This window comes from Tamandua tetradactyla, chromosome 9 (genome assembly GCF_023851605.1).
Source record: "Tamandua tetradactyla isolate mTamTet1 chromosome 9, mTamTet1.pri, whole genome shotgun sequence".
Classification (NCBI taxonomy): Eukaryota; Metazoa; Chordata; class Mammalia; order Pilosa; family Myrmecophagidae; genus Tamandua; species Tamandua tetradactyla.
Window position 1 is genome coordinate 17,564,234 of NC_135335.1, and position 22,577 is coordinate 17,586,810.

Here is a 22,577-nt window from a genome sequence, read left to right on the forward strand (position 1 = left end):
ATGTCAAACCCTTATCTGATATGTGGTTTCCAAATATTGTCTCCCATAGCATAGGCTGCACTTTCTCTTTCCTAACAAAATCCTTTTGTGCACAAAAGTGATCAATTTTGAGGGTATCCTTTTTTTCTTCTTAAATTGCTCATACTTTGGATTTAAGGTCTAAGAAACTACCTCCTACCATGACATCTTTAAAATATTTCCCTACATTTTCTTTTGAATGCTTTATGGTCTTACATCTAATGTTTAAGTCTTTAATCCATTTGAGTTAATTTTTGTATAAGATGTGAGATATGAATCCCCTTTCATTTTTTGCATATGGATATCCAGTTCTCCCAGTGCCATTTGTTGAAGAGTCTGCCCTGTTCCAGTTGGGTTGGCTTGACTGCCTTATCAAAGATCAACTGTCCATAGATGAGAGGGTCTATATCTGAATGCTCAATTCAACTCCATTGGTCAGTATATCTATCTTTATGCCAGTGCCAGGCTGTTTTGACTGTTGTAGCTTTGCAATATGCTTTAAAGTCAGGTAGTGTGAGACTTCTTCTTTCTCAAGATATTTTTAGCTATGTGGGACTCCCAGTTCTTCCAAATAAATTTGGTTATTGTTTTTTACATTTCCTCAGAGTAAGTTGTTGGGACTTTAATTGTTATTGTATTGAATCTATATATCAATTTGGGTAGAATTGACTGTAACATTTTAGTCTTCCAATCCAAGAACACGGTTTCCCCTTCCATTTATTTAAGTCTTCCATGATTTCTTTTAGCAATTTCTTATAGTTTTCTGTGTATAGGTCTTTTGTATCCTTCATTAAATTTATTTCTAAATATTTGATTCTTTTGTAGCTATTGTAAGTGGATTTTTTTTCTTGATTTCCTCCTCAGATTTCTCATTAGTAGTGTATAGAAACACTGTTGATTTTTTTGCATTGATCTTGTACCCTGCCACTTTGTTGTACTCATTTGTTAGCTTTAGTAGCTTCGCTGTAGATTTTTCCTATATGTAGTATCATGTCATCTGCAAACAATGAAAGTTTAACTTCCCTTCCAATTTGGATGCCTTTTTTTTTCTTGTCTAATTGCTCCAGTTGGAACATGCAGCATGATGTTGCATAATGATGATGACATTGGGCATCCTTGTCTTGTTCCTGATCTTATAGGGCAAGCTTTCATTGGGGATGAGATTAGCTGTGGATTTTTTGTATATTCCCTTTATCATGTTGAGGAAATTTCCTTCTTTACCTATCCTTTGAAGTGTTTTCATCAAGAAAGGAATGTGAATTTTGTCAAATGCCTTTCTGCATCAGTGGAAATAGTCTTGTGATTTTTCTACTCTGATTTATTGATGTGGTGTATTACATTAATTGATTTCCCTGTATTGAGCCACCCTTCCATACCCGGAATAAAACCCATTTGGTCATGGTGTATAATTATTTTAATGTGCTGCTGTACTTTGTTGAGGATTTTTGCATCTATACTCATTAAAGATATTGGTCTGTAATTTTCTTTACTTGCAGTATGCTTGTCTGGCTTTGATTTTTAAGGTTATTTTGATGTCATAGAGTGAGGTAGGTAGCCTTTTCTCCCCTTCAATTTTTTTCATTTTGAATTACTTGAGCAGGGTTGGTACTAATTCTGAATGCTTGATAGAATTCACATGTGAAACTACCTGGTCTGAATTTTTTTTTCACTGTTTCTTTGATGTGTGATTCAATCTTTTAACTTGTGATTTTTTTGTCAGTCTTTCTAAGAGTCTATCAACTTTAATGATTTTTCTCAAAGAAACAACTTCTTGTTTGGCTGATTCTTTATATTTTTTTCATGTTCTCAATTTCATTTATTTCTATTCTAATATTTGTTATTTATTTCCTTTGTTTGCGGTGTGGTTACTTTGTTGTTCTTTCTCTAGTTCTTTCAGGTGATCAGTTAATTCTTCTACTTTTGCCGTCTCTTTTTTCATGTAAATATTTGAGGTAATAAAATTTCCTCTCAGCACCACCTTTACTGCATCCCACAAGTTTTGAAATGTCGTTTTCTTATTTTTGTTTACCCCAAGATATTTACTGATTCTCTTGTAATTTCTTCCTTGACCCACTTGTTAAATGTGTGTTGGTTAGCCTCCATGTATTTGTGAATTTTCCAGCCTCCTCCTGTTATTTCTAGCTTCATTCCATTATGTTCCGAGAAAGTGTTTTGTATAATGTCAATCATTTTAAATTTATTGAGACCCACTTGGTGACCCAATATATGGTCTATTCTGAGGAATGTTCCATGAGAACTTGAGAAAAATGTGTATCCTGCTGTTGTGGGGTGCAGTGTCTGTAAATGTCTGTTAAGCCTAATTCATTTATTCTACTTATTGATCCTCTGTCTAGATGTGTGATGAGAGTGGAGTATTGAACTTCAACTATCATTGTAGAGGTGTTTACTTCTCCCTGCAGTGTTGTCAGTTTTTGCCTCATGCATTTTGAGCACTCTGGCTCAGTGCATAAATATTTTTGATTGCTATGTCATCTTGATGAATTGTCCTTTTTATTAATACATAGTGTCCTTCTTTGTCACTTTTAATTGTTTTACCTTTGAAGTTGATTTTTTCAGTTATTAGTATAGCTACCCTGCTCTTCTCTGGTGGGTGTTTTGTTTTGTTTTTTTATTTTTATTTTATTTTATTTTTTTTAAGTTCATTTTTTTTATTAATTAAAAAAAGAATTAACAAAACAATTAGAAATCATTCCAATCTACATGTACAATCAGTAATTCTTAATAACATCACATAGTTGCATATTCATCATTTCTTAGTACATTTGCATCGATTTAGAAAAAGAAATAAAAAGACAACAGAATAAGAATTAAAACAATAATAGAAAGAAAAAAAAACAAAAACAAAAAACCTATACCTCACATGCAGCTTCATTCAGTGTTTTAACATAATTGCATTACAATTGGGTAGTATTGTGCTATCCATTTCTGAGTTTTTATATCCAGTCCCGTTGTACAGTCTGTATCCCTTCAGCTCCAATTATCCCTTCTCTTTTTTTTTTTTAATTAACGGAAAAAAAGAAATTAACCCAACATTTAGAGATCATACCATTCTACATATGCAATCATTAATTCTTAACATCATCACATAGATGCATGATCATCATTTCTTAGTACATTTGCATTGGTTTAGAAGAACTAGCAACATAACCGAAAAAGATATAGAATGTTAATATAGAGAAAAAAATAAAAGTAATAATAGTAAAATCAAAACAAAACAAAACAAAACAAAACAAAAACCTATAGCTCAGATGCATCTTCATTCAGTGTTTTAACATGATTACTTTACAATTAGGTATTATTGTGCTGTCCATTTTTGAGTTTTTGTATCTAGTCCTGTTACACCGTCTGTATCCCTTCAACTCCAATTGGCCATTATCTTACCCTGTTTCTACCTCCTGCTGGACTCTGTTATCAAGGACATATTCCAAATTTATTCTCGAATGTCTGTTCACATCAGTGGGACCATACAGTATATGTCCTTTAGTTTTTGGCTAGACTCACTCAGCATAATGTTCTCTAGGTCCATCCATGTTATTACATGCTTCATAAGTTTATCCTGTCTTAAAGCTGCATAGTATTCCATCGTATGTATATACCACAGTTTGTTTAGCCACTCTTCTGTTGATGGAGATTTCAGCTGTTTCCATCTCTTTGCAATTGTAAATAACGCTGCTATAAACATTGGTGTGCAAATGTCCGTTTGTGTCTTTGCCCTTAAGTCCTTTGAGTAGATTCCCAGCAATGGTATTGCTGGGTCGTATGCAATTCTATATTCAGCTTTTTGAGGAACCGCCAAACTGCCTTCCACAGTGGTTGCACCATTTGACATTCCCACCAACAGTGGATAAGTGTGCCTCTTTTTCCGCATCCTCTCCAGCACTTGTCATTTTCTGTTTTGTTGATAATGGCCACTCTGGTGGGTGTGAGATGATATCTCATTGTGGTTTTGATTTGTATTTCTCTAATGGCCAGGGACATTGAGCATCTCTTCATGTGCCTTTTGGCCATTTGTATTTCCTCTTCTGAGAGGTGTCTGTTCAGGTCTTTTTCCCATTTTGTAATTGGGTTGGCTGTCTTTTTGTTGTTGAGATGAACAATCTCTTTATAAATTCTGGATACTAGACCTTTATCTGATATATCATTTCCAAATATTGTCTCCCATTGTGAAGGCTGTCTTTCTACTTTCTTGATGAAGTTCTTTGATGCACAAAAGTGTTTAATTTTGAGGAGTTCCCATTTATTTATTTCCTTCTTTAGTGTTCTTGCTTTAGGTTTAAGGTCCATAAAACCGCCTCTAGCTGTAAGATCCATAAGATATCTCCCAACATTTTCCTCTAACTGTTTTATGGTCTTAGACCTAATGTTTAGATCTTTGATCCATTTTGAGTTAACTTTTGTATAGGGTGTGAGAGATGGGTCTTCTTTCATTCTTTTGCATATGGATATCCAGTTCTCTAGGCACCATTTATTGAAGAGACTGCTCTGTCCCAGGTGAGTTGGCTTGACTGCCTTATCAAAGATCAAATGTCCATAGATGAGAGGGTCTATATCTGAGCACTCTATTCGATTCCATTGGTCGATATATCTATCTTTATGCCAATACCATGCTGTTTTGACCACTGTGGCTTCATAATATGCTTTAAAGTCAGGCGGCGTGAGACCTCCAGCTTCGTTTTTTTTCCTCAAGATGTTTTTAGCAATTCGGGGCACCCTGCCCTTCCAGATAAATTTGCTTATTGGTTTTTCTATTTCTGAAAAATAAGTTGTTGGGATTTTGATTGGTATTGCATTGAATCTGTAAATCAATTTAGGTAGGATTGACATCTTAACTATATTTAGTCTTCCAATCCATGAACATGGTATGCCCTTCCATCTATTTAGGTCTTCTGTGATTTCTTTTAGCAGTTTTTTGTAGTTTTCTTTATATAGGTTTTTTGTCTCTTTAGTTAAATTTATTCCTAGGTATTTTATTCTTTTAGTTGCGATTGTAAATGGGATTCGTTTCTTGATTTCCCCCTCAGCTTGTTCATTACTAGTGTATAGAAATGCTACCGATTTTTGAATGTTGATCTTGTAACCTGCTACTTTGCTGTACTCATTTATTAGCTCTAGTAGTTTTGTTGTGGATTTTTCTGGGTTTTCGACGTATAGTATCATATCATCTGCAAACAGTGATAGTTTTACTTCTTCTTTTCCAATTTTGATGCCTTGTATTTCTTTTTCTTGTCTAATTGCTCTGGATAGAACCTCCAACACGATGTTGAATAATAGTGGTGATAGTGGACATCCTTGTCTTGTTCCTGATCTTAGGGGGAAAGTTTTCAATTTTTCCCCATTGAGGATGATATTAGCTGTGGGTTTTTCATATATTCCCTCTATCATTTTAAGGAAGTTCCCTTGTATTCATATCTTTTGAAGTGTTTTCAACAGGAAAGGATGTTGAATCTTGTCGAATGCCTTCTCTGCATCAATTGAGATGATCATGTGATTTTTCTGCTTTGATTTGTTGATATGGTGTATTACATTAACTGATTTTCTTATGTTGAACCATCCTTGCATACCTGGGATGAATCCTACTTGGTCATGATGTATAATTTTTTTAATGTGTTGTTGGATACGATTTGCTAGAATTTTATTGAGGATTTTTGCATCTGTATTCATTAGAGAGATTGGTCTGTAGTTTTCTTTTTTTGTAATATCTTTGCCTGGTTTTGGTATGAGGGTGATGTTGGCTTCATAGAATGAATTAGGCAGTTTTCCCTCCACTTCGATTTTTTTGAAGAGTTTGAGGAGAATTGGTACTAATTCTTTCTGGAACGTTTGGTAGAATTCACATGTGAAGCCATCTGGTCCTGGACTTTTCTTTTTAGGAAGCTTTTGAATGACTAATTCAATTTCTTTACTTGTGATTGGTTTGTTGAGGTCATCTATGTCTTCTTGAGTCAAAGTTGGTTGTTCATGTCTTTCCAGGAACCCGTCCATTTCCTCTAAATTGTTGTATTTATTAGCATAAAGTTGTTCATAGTATCCTGTTATTACCTCCTTTATTTCTGTGAAGTCAGTAGTTATGTCTCCTCTTCCATTTCTGATCTTATTTATTTGCATCCTCTCTCTTCTTCTTTTTGTCAATCTTGATAGGGGCCCATCAATCTTATTGATTTTCTCATAGAACCAACTTCTGGTCTTATTGATTTTCTCTACTGTTTTCATATTTTCAATTTCATTTATTTCTGCTCTGATCTTTGTTATTTCTTTCCTTTTGGTTGCTTTGGGATTAGTTTGCTGTTCTTTCTCCAGTTCTTCCAATTGGACAGTTAATTCCTGCATTTTTGCCTTTTCTTCTTTTCTGATATAGGCATTTAGGGCAATAAATTTCCCTCTTAGCACTGCCTTTGCTGCATCCCATAAGTTTTGATATGTTGTGTTTTCATTTTCATTTGCCTCGAGGTATTTACTAATTTCTCTTGCAATTTCTTCTTTGACCCACTCGTTGTTTAAGAGTGTGTTGTTGAGCCTCCATGTATTTGTGAATTTTCTGGCACTCCACCTATTATTGATTTCCAACTTCATTCCTTTATGATCCGAGAAAGTTTTGTGTATGATTTCAATCTTTTTAAATTTGTTAAGACTTGCTTTGTGACCCAGCATATGGTCTATCTTTGAAAATGATCCATGAGCACTTGAGAAAAAGGTGTATCCTGCTGTTGTGGGATGTAATGTCCTATAAATGTCTGTTAAGTCTAGCTCATTTATAGTAATATTCAGATTCTCTATTTCTTTATTGATCCTCTGTCTAGATGTTCTGTCCATTGATGAGAGTGGGGAATTGAAGTCTCCAACTATTATGGTATTTGTGTCTATTTCCCTTTTCAGTGTTTGCAGTGTATTCCTCACGTATTTTGGGGTATTCTGGTTCGGTGCATAAATATTTATGATTGTTATGTCTTCTTGTTTAATTGTTCCATTTATTAGTATATAGTGTCCTTCTTTGTCTCTTTTAACTGTTTTACATTTGAAGTCTAACTTGTTGGATATTAGTATAGCCACTCCTGCTATTTTCTGGTTGTTATTTGCATGAAATATCTTTTCCCAACCTTTCACTTTCAACCTATGTTTATCTTTGGGTCTAAGATGTGTTTCCTGTAGACAGCATATAGAAGGATCCTGTTTTTTAATACATTCTGCCAGTCTATGTCTTTTGATTGGGGAATTCAGTCCATTAACATTTAGTGTTATTACTGTTTGGATAATATTTTCCTCTGCCATTTTGCCTTTTGCATTATATATATCATATCTGACTTTCCTTCTTTCTACACTCTTCTCCATACCTCTCTGTTCTGTCTTTTTGTATCTGACTCTAGTGCTCCCTTTAGTATTTCTTGCAGAGCTGGCCTCTTGGTCACAAATTCTCTCAGTGACTTTTTGTCTGAGAATGTTTTAATTTCTCCCTCATTTTTGAAGGACAATTTTGCTGGATATAGGAGTCTTGGTTGGCAGTTTTTCTCTTTTAGTAATTTAAATATATCATCCCACTGTCTTCTAGCCTCCATGGTTTCTGCTGAGAAATCTACACATAGTCTTATTGGGTTTCCCTTGTATGTGATGGATTGTTTTTCTCTTGCTGCTTTCAAGATCCTCTCTTTCTCTTTGACCTCTGACATTCTAACTAGTAAGTGTCTTGGAGAACGCCTATTTGGGTCTAATCTCTTTGGGGTGTGCTGCACTTCTTGGATCTGTAATTTTAGGTGTTTCATAAGAGCTGGGAAATTTTCAGTGATAATTTCTTCCATTAGTTTTCCTCCTCCTTTTCCCTTCTCTTCTCCTTCTGGGACACCCACAACACGTATATTTGTGCGGTTCATATTGTCCTTGAGCTCCCTGATACCCTGTTCAAATTTTTCCATTCTTTTCCCGATAGTTTCTGTTTGTTTTTGGAATTCAGATGTTCCATCCTCCAAATCACTAATTCTATCTTCTGTCTCTTTGAATCTATCATTGTAGGTATCCATTGTTTTTTCTATCTTTTCTACTTTGTCCTTCACTTCCATAAGTTCTGCGATTTGTTTTTTCAGTTTTTCTATTTCTTCTTTATGTTCAGCCCATGTCTTCTTCATGTCCTCCCTCAATTTATCGATTTCGTTTTTGAAGAGATTTTCCATTTCTGTTCATATATTTAGCATTAGTTGTCTCAGCTCCTGTATCTCATTTGAACTATTGGTTTGTTCCTTTGACTGGGCCATATTTTCAATTATTTGAGCGTGATCCGTTATCTTCTGTTGGCGTCTGCGCATTTAGACAGATTTCCCTGGGTATTGGATCCAAAAGTTTGGAAGATTTTTCTGTGAAATCTCTGGTTTCTGTTTTTCTTATCCTGCCCAGTAGGTGGCGCTCGTGGCACACGTTTGTCTGCGGGTCCCACCAGTAAAAGGTGCTGTGGGACCTTAAACTTTGGAAAACTCTCGCAGTCCGGGGGGTTCGCTCGCCGAAGCGGCTTGAGCCAGCCCGGGGTCCAAACGCAGGGAGGGTTGCTGGTCGCCGCAGCCCGGGATAGAGCCCGTCCGAATTTCCTAGTCGGCCCTGGGCGACAAGCGTGGCGGGAGGGCGCCAGCGGCAGCGGCCCGTCCGAGAGAGTGCGCGTTCCCCGGGAGTCACAGGTTTGGAAGAGGCCTCCCCCACCTGTCACCGTTCTCCGCGGCCTGGGGGTTTCCAATCCAATTCTCTCAGTTGGTCCGGGGGGCTGCGCATGGTGTGGGCACCAGCCGCCTTGGTTTCAGGGGACCGCCTCTCCAATTCTCCCAGCCGGCCCAGGAAGGGGGAAGGGAGTAACTCCGGCCGCTTCTCGCCCCGCCTGGTGAGGCCCGCGCGCCTCGGCGATCTCACCCGAGCTGCTTCTCTCAGCCAGCCAGACGTTCCAGGATGGGGTACGCTGTCTTTTTTTTCTCTGTTGTGGCTTTGGGCACTTTCTGTATCGTTTCTACTCCCCTAGTAGCTGTCCTGGAGAAGAAACTAAGATCCGCACATCATATTAATAGCTACCCTGCTCTTTTCTGGTGGTTGTTTGCATGAAATATCTTTTACCAACCTTTCACTTTCAACCTATATTTGTCCTCGGGTCTAAAGTAAGTCCCTTGTATACAGCATATAGATAGGTCCCGTTTTTTAATCCATTTTGCAAGTCTGTATCTTTTGATTTGGTATTTAATCAATTAACATTTAATGTTATTATTGTAAAGGTGGTAATTTCTTCTACCATTTTGTCTTCTGGACTTTATATGCCATATCATTTTTTTATTTCTTTTTACCATCACTGATAATCTTCATTTCTACAGCAAACCTTTTCTCCAAACCTCTCTCTCCTGTATGCCTAACTGCCTGTACTGCTGTCTTTGGAATTTCTTATAGAGCAGGTCTCTTGTACATAAACTATCTCAGTAATTCTTTCTCTCTAAATATTTTCAATTTTCCCTCATTTTTGAATGACAGTTTTACCAGATATTGAATTCTTTATTGGCAGTTTTGAAATTTCAGTATCTTAAATATATTATACCACTCTTTTCTTGCCTGCATGGTTTCTGCTTAGAGAGCTGCACATAGTCTTATTGAACTTCCTTTGTATGTGATGGATTTCTTTTCTCTTGCTGTTTTCAAAATTCTCTCTTTTTCTTTGACATTTGACAATGTGATTAATAAGTGTCTTGGAGTATGTCTATTTGGATCTGTTCTGTTTGGGGTACACTGCTTTTCTTGGATCTGTAATTTCATGTCACTTATAAAAGGTAGGAAATTTTCAGGCAATATTTCCTACTTTGTTCTTTCTTCCCCCTTTCCTTTCTTTTCTCCTTTTGAGACACTCATAACATGTGTATTCATGTGCTTGATTTTGTCAACTCCACGAGACACTGCTCGTATTTTTCCATCCTTTTCCCTATCTGTTCTTTTGTGTGTAGGATTTCAGATGTTCTGTGCTCTAGTTCACTAATCCTTTCTCAATCTCTTCATATCTACTCTTGTATATCTCCATCGTGTTTTTCATCTCTTCTATACTAGTTTGAAACTCTTATGTATGCCAGAAAAGCCATGTCATTTTAATCCTAATACAATGTTGTGGGGAAAGGCCTGCTGTTTAGCATTGGGCTTTTTGATTAGATTGTTTCCACGGAGATGTGATCTAACCCACTCAGGGTGGGTCTTAATTAATTTACTATAGTCCTTAAAAGAGCTCATGGAGAGAGAGAGTTCAGAACTGACACAGAGAGCAGAGAGATTAAACCAAGTGACCAACATTTGGAGACACTAAGTTAAGAGATGAAAACCAGAGTCACTCCAGAGAAACCAAGAGATGACCACAGACACTTAGAGAGAAACCTACTGGAATCACAGCAACCAGAAACTGCAAGCCAGGAAAGAAGGACAGCAGATATTGTCATATGTCTTCCCATGTGACAGAGAAGCCTTGGGTGACATTAGTCTTTTCTTCAGAGTCAAGGTATCTTTCCATGGATGCCTTAATTTGGGCATTTTCATGGCTTTGGAACTGTGGCTTTGTAACCTAATAAATACCCTTTGTAAAAGCCAATCTAATTCTTGTATATTACATTCCAGCAGCATTATTAAACCAAAACATCTTCTACTGTGCCTTTCACTCCTGTAAGTTCTGTCATTTGTTTTTCAAGCTTTCAAGTCCTTCTGAAAGGTCACCCAGAGCTGCCTTTATATCCTCTTTCTATTTTGCCACATTTTCCTTCAACTTGTTGAATTGATTTAGAAGATTTGTTTGAATGTCTTTAATTACTTGTTTCAACTCCTGTATCTCATTTGAACTGCTAGTTTATTCCTTTGACTGGGCCATATCCTTGCTTTTCCTAGTACGACTTGTGATTTTTTGCTATTATCTAAGAATCTGATTTCCTTGATTAATTTATTCTGGAGGTTGTTTTCTCTCTTTTACCTGGGGTTTTCTGTTTGGTTGGCTTTTTTCCCTTTCTATTCTTTGACTTTCCATTCAATTTATTCCAGACCTCTGGTTTAAGTTCTGTTTAACTCATCAGGTTTTTTTTAGCTGTTGTTTTCCCTCTACTTGTACTATGTATAAGGAAGTACTCTTAAGGGGGATCTTCCCAGATAAGATCGACTCCAGTCATTTTTTCCAGTGACACAGGCTCAGGACTCAGAAGAGTGTGTAATCAGTATCAAGGTTCCCTGACGGTGAGACCCACCAAGGTGCAGTTTTTCCTGTAAGGTCTCTTTATTCTGTGCTTTCCCATCATGCCCAGCAGGTGGTGCTTTTCAGCCCACTGCTCCCCACCAGCATAAATTGGTATCGTGCTTTTAATTCTCAGCAGATCTTGTCTTCTCAGCAGAGTTTGTCTCTACTAGAATCAGAAGCAGAAGGCAATACTAAATTGTTTCTGTTTTCCAGCTCCTGTGCCTGAATTCTCTAAATAACAGTCACCTACTGTGTTGAACTTGCACCTCTCTTTTTTTGGGGGGGCACTCTTCAGCCCTCTGTTCCCTGCAGGCTGGAAAATTTACAAGCCTTTCAAACAGTCCCTTCTCCCACCCCCGGGAACATGTTTGAAACAGGCTGGATTCTGCTTTTTGTAGGTTGAAACTGCTGCTTATATCCCAGTCCTGGGGGTCTGAATTCTCTGAATGAGAGCTTCCACTTGTGCTAGGTCCTACCCCCTCATTTTCTTGGGGAAGGTATGCTTTTAGGTAGTTATCTCCTTCACCTGACTACTTACTTTGTCTCTCACATGTACCTTAACTCCACCATTCAGTAGGGCAGTACTGAAACCAAGAATGCCTGCCACTTTCTTTAAAAAAGAAATAAAAAAAAGGGAAAAAGGGAAGAAAAGATCATCTTTTTCAGAGCTGATCTCCAGCCCCCTGAGCTTGCTAATCAAGAGCCAGGATTGGAACCTGGCTCTATGTGCCTCTTTTTGGGAGGTACAGCCCTTTTCCAGTATTCTCAGATCAGCCAATTTCAAAAGCCTCTGTTTTGTTTTTCATCAGCCCTGCCTCCTCTCTGCTGGGAAGAGACCTCCAGGTTTCTTTCGTGTATTTATCTGTGCTCAGAGCTTGTTATCAGCAGTCCAAATTTGTTAATAAAATCTGAAATTAGAGCTTGCTTGAGCTCTCTGTCCCTTTCTCCTAGTAGAGAGAGCTTCTCTTTGCCACCATGAAGAGACTCTAAAACAGCCTGCAATGCTAATGGGGAAGGATGCTAGCTTCCACCGTATAGGGGTCTTTACTTACAGTTTTGTGCTATAATCTTGGCTCTTCCACCCATTCTAAGCTGGTGTCTGATGTGTCTGGTCACAGATTTCCCTTCAAATGGTTGTTCCAGAAAGTTCTTGACAATTTACTAGTTGCCCTAGAGAACAAACTTCTCCCTTTAGTTTTGCCAGCATTTTCCTCATGCATTTTGAAACACACTGATTAGGTGCAAAAATATTTGCGATTGTTATTTTGTCTTAGTGGATTGCCCCTTTTATTATTATATAATGTCTTTCTTCATCTCATAACAGTTTTGCATTTAAAGTCTATTTTGTCCAATACTAGTATAGTTACCTCAGTTCTTTTCTAGTTACTCTTTACATGGAATATCTTTTTCCAACTTTCTAGTTTCAGCCTATTTCTATCTTTGTGTTAAGTTGAATCTCTGTAGACAGCATATGGATGGCATATATATAACCATTCTACCATTGAATGTCTTTCTATTGAGGAATTTAATCCACTAAATTTCAATGTTATTTATATAAAGGCAGTACTTATTTCGACCATTTTATCCTTTGGCTCTCATATTTCATAGTTTTCCCTCTCTTTTTTACCCTTTTAGTTATCCTTAATATTAATCTTCATTTCTACACTCTCCTACATGACTCTTTCTCTTTTGTGTTTTCCCTTCACCCTGCAGTACTCCCTTTAGTATTTCTTACAAGGCAAGTCTCTTATTAACAAACTCTCTCAGTTTCTATTTATCTGGGAAAATTTTAAATTCACCCTCATTTTGAAAAAAAGTTTTGCTAGATAAAGAATTGTTGGCTGGCAGCTGTTCTCTTTCAGTATCTTAAATACATCATATCAGTGCCTTCTTACCTCCTTGGTCTCTAATAAGAAATCAGCACTTAGTCTTATGGTGTTTCCCTTGTATGTGATGAATCGCTTTTCTCGTGCTGCTTTTAGAATTCTCTCTTTATCTTTGAAATTTGACATTCTGATTTGTATGTGTCTCAGAGTAGGTCTATCAAGATTTATTCTAATTTGAATATGTTACACTTCTTTGACATGAGTATCTATGTCTTTCATAATAGGTGGAAGATGTTTGGTAATTATTTCCTCAAACAATCTTTCAACCCCCTTTCCTTTCTCTTCCCCTCCTAAAGCATTGATGATGCATATATTTGTTCTGTCACTTAAATCCCTGAGACCCTGCTCAATTTTTATCATTCTTTTTCTTATCTTTTGCTTCATCTTGGATGTCATGTCTTCTCACTGATCCTTCCTTTGCTTATTCAAATATTTTCTTGCCTAGTGTTTTATTGTTGATGGCCTTTGTGCTAGGCTCTTGTTTGTCTCTTGATGCAACTTATTCTAGACCTTTAAAATGGTCCATATTTAACTGATTACAACATGGCTAGGGACCCACAAATGGGGCACCAACATGTTCCAAATGACCTTGGGAAGAAGAAAAGTAAGATGCAAAAATTCTTATTGTTCAGTTTTGTTTTAAAATTTTGCCTTCCAAAAGTTGTACTTTCCTGGCCTGCCCAGCTCTTTTGAAAATCCTTTCCCACAAGAGAGGGAATATATTTTTTCATCCTCCTCTGTGTGTTTTTGAAACAAGGGCCAATGGAATCCTTTTTCCAGGCAGGCTGGAAATCTTCACAGAGCTGGAATCTAGCTGTCTAAACACTCTGATCAGGAGTCACATTTGGGACTCAATCACACCCCTGAACTGGTTCCCAGGATGGAAAGCTTTCATGCCTGCTCCATCCCTAGATTCAGTCACAGCTAGTATCCAAGGTAAGCATTGAGGTTTGGGGCTGGGTTCAGGTCACTGCTACAAGAACAATTCACTCAGTTTCTACTGCACCTTCTGAGTCTTTTTGTCCCATTCTTTCCTGGGTGCTTCCCCTGGCCTCTGAAGTCCAAGAACCTTTGATTCAGACAATTTTTTCCTGTCCACTAGCTGGTTTTTGTAGAGGAAAAGTGCCCTGTTACCTCCCATACTACCGTATTCTCTGGACCTCTACAAATTCTACATTTTAAGGACAGTTCAATGAAAGATGATCGAAACACACTTACAGGCTATGGGAGATGAGAAGAAAAGGAACTCATAGATATTATCAAGGGTCAGTGGAAAGTTCACTTAAGAGAAGAAGTTTGTGTGGCACTCATAGGATTAATATGAGAAAGGAGAAGGCTTGCCAAGTAGGTGGAGGAAAGAGTAAAGTGGAGTGAGTTGAATATGCAGAAGGGATCATTAGCAACTGAAGGAGATAACGATATAAGTTGGTTGAGTTAGAACATAAATGTAGCTCTTGTATTTTACTTTAAAGACCGAATTTTTTGCCTTTTACTTACTTAGGGGTTAAAGAACCTAAATCATTGAGAGCCTAGGGGTTGAAAATTTTGTGCTTATTTTCATAATTTTCTTCTTGGCCCAAATAATCTTCCTAAAACAATCTTAGTAACATATCTATCACATTATAACTTTTTCAAATCCTTTCAGTGATGGTCTATTGTTAATAATTTACAAAATAAGATCAAACTCATAACTCATTAGGATTGTTGTTCAAATATTATGTGATGATTAGAAACTTTGAATCCCAAAAAGCTCTGGTGTCATCTGATTTTGAAATCTCACTTCTTCACAGCCACTGACAAGGTCTAAATAATAGTGGAGAAATAGGACCTTCAAAGAGGGCAGAACTTATTTGAGAAGTGCATGAATTTCACTTAATAAGGCCTAGCTCTCCCATCTTTTAGATATCTTTGTAATATATATCTGGGTTTTGGACACGAGGTTGCATACAGATTTCCTTATAATCTGTAAAACACTTTATACTTCACATAGTTCCATTTACAAGATTTGATTTGTTCTTATTCCCAGATGAAGTTGACAGATAGGAAATTATCCCCATATATAAAGGAATCATATGGCATATTGAGACCTGCAGTTCCTTCCAGTGGAGGCAATGATCTATCTCAATTCTCATGAAGGGTGATTTATGGAGCATAAATAGTTCTTACTGAACAAATGCATTTCTCCTGTTGTTTTGTCACTGCGCTTAAACCTCATGCTCCTTGTGTTAGTTGTTCAAAAGTGTCTTAAAAAGTTGCTCACTTGAAAGGTTTAACTCATTATAATCCTTACCAGGGGGAATTTATAAGTACTAACCTATTAGCAAGGTTAATTGGATAATTAAGTCATTGCGCTGACTCTTCTCCTTTCCTCCTAGGTAAGTTGGTCTGAAATAGTTTAGACCAGGTATGGAATCTTATCTAAAATATTTCTGTTTCTCAGTATTTAGCAGCAGAGGTGAACTCTTAAAAAAATTGCTGTTTCTGGAATGATTTTAAGTAGATATTTTAAATAAAAAATTAGAAATGCAGCATAATATGTTGGCAAGAAATTGGGATCAGAAATTATACCTACTATTAATAGATGGCATACTATATACTATGTACTCTTTTAAGTGTTTTATATGCATTATCCAATTTAATTCTATGAGTACTATTTTTTGAAGAATTTACTACTCTTAATCCCATGAGGCTTGGAGATGTTATCATGCAACCAGCAAGTGGCAGAGTCAAAATTTAACCCAGATTGTCCGATTCCAAAACCCATGATTGAATTGCATCATTGTGCTTCTATCATGAATTAGTTTATTGTATTCCTTAGTGCTTCTATTGCCTCACTTATATGTGGGAAATAATGCCACATCTGCTATACAGACTGCTGAAGTGGTTGAATTAAGTAAAATATTTGAGAAAATATTTGTATGTATCTATCTAAGATGGAAGTGTTTTGTAAACAGTGAAGTATATACACATATAAAATACTATTATCAAGGTACATTATCAACTTTTTGTGTCATCTTGATTAAATTCCTTAGCTTCTCTGGCTTCAGGTTCCTCATTTGAAAATTGAAGATGTTGGACTAGATGATCCCTAATCCAGGTATTGAACTAAGCAATCTCTTTTTCCAGCTCAAATAACTAAGGTCAACAAAGAAAAGTCTGCAATCATGAGAGCATGATAAGTCCAAGGGGAAGTGAGGAAAGAATCCAGCACGGACATGGCTAAGTGGGACATGAAATCTGTAGGGACAAAAACCCCATGACAACCATGACACCAAAAAGCAATTAATGGGATAATTCCTTCCCTCTAATTGCCTTTTCTCCTTTCAATTCAGCCCATAACCAGGAATTTAAGAGAATCTCCAGTTCTGAAAAACTCTCTTGCAGTTAGTGGACAGCCATTTTCATGGCCAAAAGGGCAGAACTTCCGGTATGTCAGGGCCCACCTGGAAAATTCCTTTCTAGAAGAAGTAAGGAAAGAAAGTAAGGAAATAAACTTTTGACAAGAACTTTGCGATTCTTGGGTGATGTGGGTCAATTTCAAAGGGCAGGAATTAGTAAGGCCAGTGAATTCTGTGCTTTTTCAATAGCTGTACAATTTTTCCATTAAGAACTACGTGGAACAATTATGGACCCCAGGATCTCCTTCTTTATCTGTTTTTGTGGAACCTTCACTTCCACATCCTCACCTTAGGACTCTTCTTCAAATTCTTTTATGCTCCTTAACCAAATTATCTACAAAATTTTGCTAGCTTTCTAAACCTCAATGAAAAGAATAGCTGCAAATATGAAATTCCAGGTAATATTCTGGGGTAGGATGGGGGTTTGTATTCTAGTTCTACAATTTATTACGGATGTGACCTTGAATGCTTTTATTTTCTGTTTTTAAAATGGAAGCTTCTAGAATTAAAGGAGAGAATGCCTGACACATTGTAAAACTTGAGCTAAGTCAAATATAATAAGTTATTGAGTTTCAGGGAAATTTCCTAAGATAAAAAAAAACGCATGTTTATGTTTTCCAACTTTCTCCATTCCAAGGAGTCTTTTGATTTAATTTTTGTCCTTAATGATATGATACTGTTTTTGAAGTAATAATAATTTTATTTCCATTTAACTATACAGTGTTGAGTCATAATTTCTCTATAACAAGAGACAGAGTCAGTTTTTAATGATATGGCAGAGTATTCATGTATGATTTCATTAGGTCTTTTCAAATTTTCCAAATATCTCTACAGCATCATTTTTGAAGACCCCGGGGGTCTGGAGAAAAAACTGGGGAGCACAGATACTGGAGAGGCTCATTCCAAGCACGGACAATTTTGACATAACTACCCCTTTTAACTTTGCTTTGCTTTCATTGTCTTTATTCATTCTGACACATTCCCTGGGTTTCTTTACCTCATTTTGAAATGGGCACAACGTTGGAAACTGACAAGGTCCTCATTAGATTAGTGTGGCAAAAGGTTTTATTATCTCCGATTTGTCCAGTGAAGCAGGCAGAGAAATTAATCAAAGACTAATGAGTGTATACAGGTGTTTTGTCTTTTTCCACTTTACCAAATTTTAAAAGAAGTTATTAGGGTAAATTCCATCATGAATGAGAAAAGAATACAAAACTCCTTCTTAGGAATGGTTGATTCCACAGACTACATTTACTTATGACTGCCTTTCTCACTGAATTGTATTAAAAATGAAGAATTTTAGTGTAACTGATTGGTCAACAGTTTGTCTTATTTTCACAGAATTATGAAATTATTATTATTGTGGCATTTTTGAATATTTCCTGAGTGTATGTTTTGAAAATATTTTCACTGGATATAACTCTCTTGATTAACATATCTGGGGATTTGTGTTGGCAGTACTGTATTTTAAGTGTAAACAGAGAGAAAGATTTCCAAGTTCCTAAAGCCAGAGTTGAAATGATACAGAAATGAGCTATTCTTAATTTCACACCCAAGTTGTGTAAAGGAAGCATTTATTAATGTTTACAATATATGTATTGAGTTTTGCATGTATTGGTTTGTAGTATTCTTACCATTAAATAATAAAGCATTTCAACTAGTCCATGAACTGTATGTAAGTAGCTCAGGGGTACTTAGCGGTGATGAATAAAACGTAACTTCATGAATGTGCAACACTACTGGATGGCATATGACAGAACAATACAAAATACAAGTAAATACAAAAATTCATTAACAATTTTCTTCATCTATGTTTAAAGACCATCTAATTTAGGAAATGTCTTTATGAAGTGCTCCTTGATGTTTCAGTAGTTCTTTCCTTTTCCTCTTTTTCAGTGAACATGATAATGGGAAAGATAATTAACATTGATTTTGTACTGTTTAAGCCCTTTATGTCCTTTAATCCCTGCAATAGGTGAAAACTATCACTGGTCCCTTTTTATAGATGAGGCAACTGAAGTACAGAGAGTTTAATAATTTGCTAAAAGTCACACAGGTAGGGAGTAGAAGTCAGGAAAATCTCTTTCCCCTCTCTTTGTTGCTCCCTACATATACTATGAGGATTTATATCTTTCTCTTATTATCAATGTAGAAGTTTTAGAAAATTGCAAAAAACATGAGTAAAATGAAAAAATATAAATCATATCACTCAATACTTTAAATTTTGTCATTCTAATAGCACACTTGGTATGTGCACATGTGTGTAGAGGAATATTTTGTACACTCTCATCACCATGAGAGTGCTGATTATTTTTTGATTATAAGATATTTTTATTAAGGGAAATTCTACATCGTCTTTTAAAATTTTTTCATCTTTTGTTCCTGTACATCAGTTATATTTCAATTGTGTTTTATTTAAGGGAGTTTTACTGCCATGATCAGGTTGTAATTTGGTATACCATTTTTTCTCTTATACTTTCTCTTTTTGGTATTATATGTAAAAAACTCACTTTCCTCTCAAAGATTATCTAAATATGTATCTGTTTTTCTCTTATTTATAGTGATCCAGGCTTTTATGAGAAAGGGTTTATGCTTCCTCACTAATGTAAGTTACTCACTTTATCATATATTTAATACTTGCCAATATTTGAAATTATTCTTTAATTCCTTTGACACATGTCTCTTGCTACAATAATAATGAATTCTTTAAGTTTGTAATAACTTCAAAAATATTTTTATTAAAGCATTTGTCGGTTAACAGAAAACTCATCCTTTTATTTTCTAAAAAGCTCTTTCCTAATTATTAATTCTTTTCAAATTTTTTTTGGTTCATATCACTGGTTTTCTGTTTCACCTCAAGAAAAGAGCAAACCCAACAGGGGTTATCTATTATGGATATGTTAGTGAGTTCCATCAACCTGACTGCATCTACAAAAAAGTTAAGAATTTCATCTCTGTAGTATTTGGGAAATGAAATATTTACTGTAGCCTTTTCTGTATTTCAAGGTCACATTGTAGATTGATGCTGGTTGTCCATTGACCCAGTTTACCTGAATTCAATCAAAATGAATTTTGGAAAATGTTTTATTTGTATCTTCAAAGCTCTATGAGGTTTGTTTTGCATGTTCACGGGATCTTAATTCACATCTGCTTGGAAGCCATGCTAGACCATCTGCAGAGCTGATGATGTCTCACAGTATTTCCCCAGATTACCCATGAAACTCCACAATCACAGGCATTTCTTAGCAACTGATTGTAATGATAGCCAGCAATGACCGAGCAGTTGTATGTATTGTACTGTGTGCTGAGCATTTGCACCATTTCCTCTTAAAGCTCTTCCATAACCTTGTAACTCAGAAGCTCCTACTGCTCTCACTTCATTAAGAATAAAACCAGGTTGAGTGTGTTTGCTTAAGCCACTCGGACAAATTCATAAAGCAAGTGGGTACCAAAACCCAACCCCAAAGTCCAAACCCTTAATCACAGTACTGTGTTGTTTTACAATAGTCAAAATACCCTAATACTGAGACAGTATTTGGGGTCAACAATAAATTGTGCTTACTCCAATTTGGAGTGCTTAATGTGAAGGTTTCCATGGAGGAATGATTCCATAACTATATTGGGTACACCTGCTTTTGCCCCACCAAAAAGAAAAAAATCAGAATTACAAATTATGATGTCATTTTTCAGGCTAGTTTGGAGACATTATTTTAAATACATTTGCAGAACAGCATGACAAATTGTTTAAAGAGGGAAAATATTTCTTAAGCATAAAAGAAGAAATGTAAGAATATTGATGACAAACTGAAACAGAAGGTTTGTATAAAATTTATACTACAAAGATGCCACTCATGCTTTCACAATTATAGCATAGCATTATGTAATGAATTCACAGAAGTCTTTACAAATTGTTATTTTATTCAATGATTTCTATGTTAAACATAATAATCAAAGAATTTCTAACCACTTTTTTAAAAAAAGTTGCCATTCAACTTTTTTTTTGCCATTCAACTTTTGAGGATCTATTTTAAATCCATGAGACCACACGAATTAATTGAATCCCAAAACCCTGAGTAGTTACTTCATGAATACTTTGAGGAAAAAAGATGGGTTCTTTTCACCAGAAAAGTAGCAAGTGTTTTGGTTCTAGGGGTCAATAGACTAGAAGACTGACATATATGAATATGATAATAATATTGTTTTACCTAGCTCACCAACATATATCTTTGTTGTCTTTCTGATTTTAGGAATACTGAGTCAATGATTGGGGGAGAAAATATTACAAAGGTCACCTATTTCATCCTTTTGGGATTCTCAGATTTTCCTAGAATCTTACCAGTACTCTTTCTCATATTCCTGCTGATCTACATTACGGGTCTGACCTGGAACCTGTCTCTTATCTTCTTAATACGGATGGATTCCCTCCTCCGCACACCCATGTACTTCTTCCTCAGTAACCTGTCCTTTGTAGATATGTGCTATGTTACTTCCACTGTTCCAAAGATGCTTTTCAACTTCTTCCAGGGGCAACAAACAATTACTTTTGTGGGCTGCACTGTTCAGTACTTCATCTTTTCAACCATGGGACTGAGCGAATCTGGTCTCCTAACAGCCATGGCTTATGACCGATATGCCGCCATTTGTAACCCACTGCTCTATTCATCCATTATGTCACCCAACCTCTGTCGTCAGTTGGCAGTGGGAGCCTATATGGCTGGACTCTCTGCTTCTTTATCCCAATTGTGTGCCCTACTTCAGCTCCACTTCTGTGGTCCTAATGTGATCCACCACTTCTTCTGTGACATGCCCCAATTGTTAATCTTGTCCTGCACTGACACTTTCTTTGTGCAAGTCATGCTTGCTATCTTATCAATGATATTTGGCATAACAAATGTTCTAATTATCATTATATCCTATGGATATATTGTTATCTCCATTATGAAGATCACTTCAGCTAAAGGTAGGTCCAAAGCTTTTAACACCTGTGCTTCTCATCTGACAGCCGTTTCACTCTTTTACACATCAGGTATGTTTGTCTATTTGAGTTCCAGCTCTAGTGGTTCTTCCAGCTTTGACAGATTTGCATCAGTCTTATACACTGTGGTTATTCCCATGATGAATCCTTTGATTTACAGCCTGAGGAACAGGGATATCAAAGATGCCTTGAAGAGGTTACAGAAGAAGAGAGGGGACTGTTAAGGTCACAGACTGTGAGATGAGTGATAGATTTGGCTTTGATATGTATGTGAATGAGAATTAATAAAATTCATTCTGCATATGGACAAAGTAGACAATTTGATGCAGATAATATGGACCAACAGCTGGACTGATGCCACAGAAAGACCATCTCTGTAAGTCCTAGAAGTCACTTTTCCACTGTACGTCAGAGGAGGCCACATAATTTTAATCTAATCACAAGTATTTGCTAAACACAAGGTTTAGAAGTTCTTTTTCTTCTGAGATTGGAGCCTTCTAAATCTCAGCCCTCTTTTTCTAATCACTGATGCCACCAGAATCCTCCAGGAGTCCAGAAACCTTGTCACCTAGATATTCTGTTGTAGCATAATCCAGACATTGGGGAATATCAGCATAATCCCAATATGCTGATGTAGCATAATCGAAACACAGACAATCCATTAACTGTTTTGTGTTTCTGACCTAATGAGAATGAACAGAGAGAGGGGATGAACCTTTGGGCAGAACAAAGCTATTCAAGTGGCCTGGGTTGTGCTTCATGGAAGGATCAATCTGAAACAGCTAAGGCTCATCTAGGACATCTCTCAGTGCTAAATCCAGTAAGAAGTTGTTGGTCATGTCATATTCCCAGTCAGTTTAGCTTAAGGGAGGAGAATCCAATTTGAATTCTGAAGAAAGATGGAAAGAAGGATGTGATCCTTCAGTGTCATTTACTTGTAAGTCTGATAATTTAATACTCACATCTATAGCTCATGGGGATTTCTGATGGGGACTGATATTCAAAGTCCATGCCACATAACAATAGTAACATCTTATATTTTGGGATTCCAACCTCTCTTTCTTATTCTCAAT

General features: G+C 36.4%; 1 protein-coding gene across 1 annotated transcript; it reads left to right on the forward strand.

The window, feature by feature from the left end:
• The first annotated feature begins 20,789 nt into the window (after positions 1-20,789).
• Positions 20,790-21,728, forward strand: LOC143645910 (olfactory receptor 5AN1-like). The gene has a single exon (XM_077115017.1). The coding sequence runs from the start codon at positions 20,790-20,792 to the stop codon at positions 21,726-21,728; it is 939 nt and encodes a 312-aa protein (XP_076971132.1).
• The last annotated feature ends 849 nt before the right edge of the window (positions 21,729-22,577 follow it).

What these genes read in the sequence shown, in the direction of transcription:
- LOC143645910 (XM_077115017.1), top strand. Translation starts at nt 20,790, where the DNA reads ATGATTGGGGGAGAAAATATTACAAAGGTCACCTATTTCATCCTTTTG.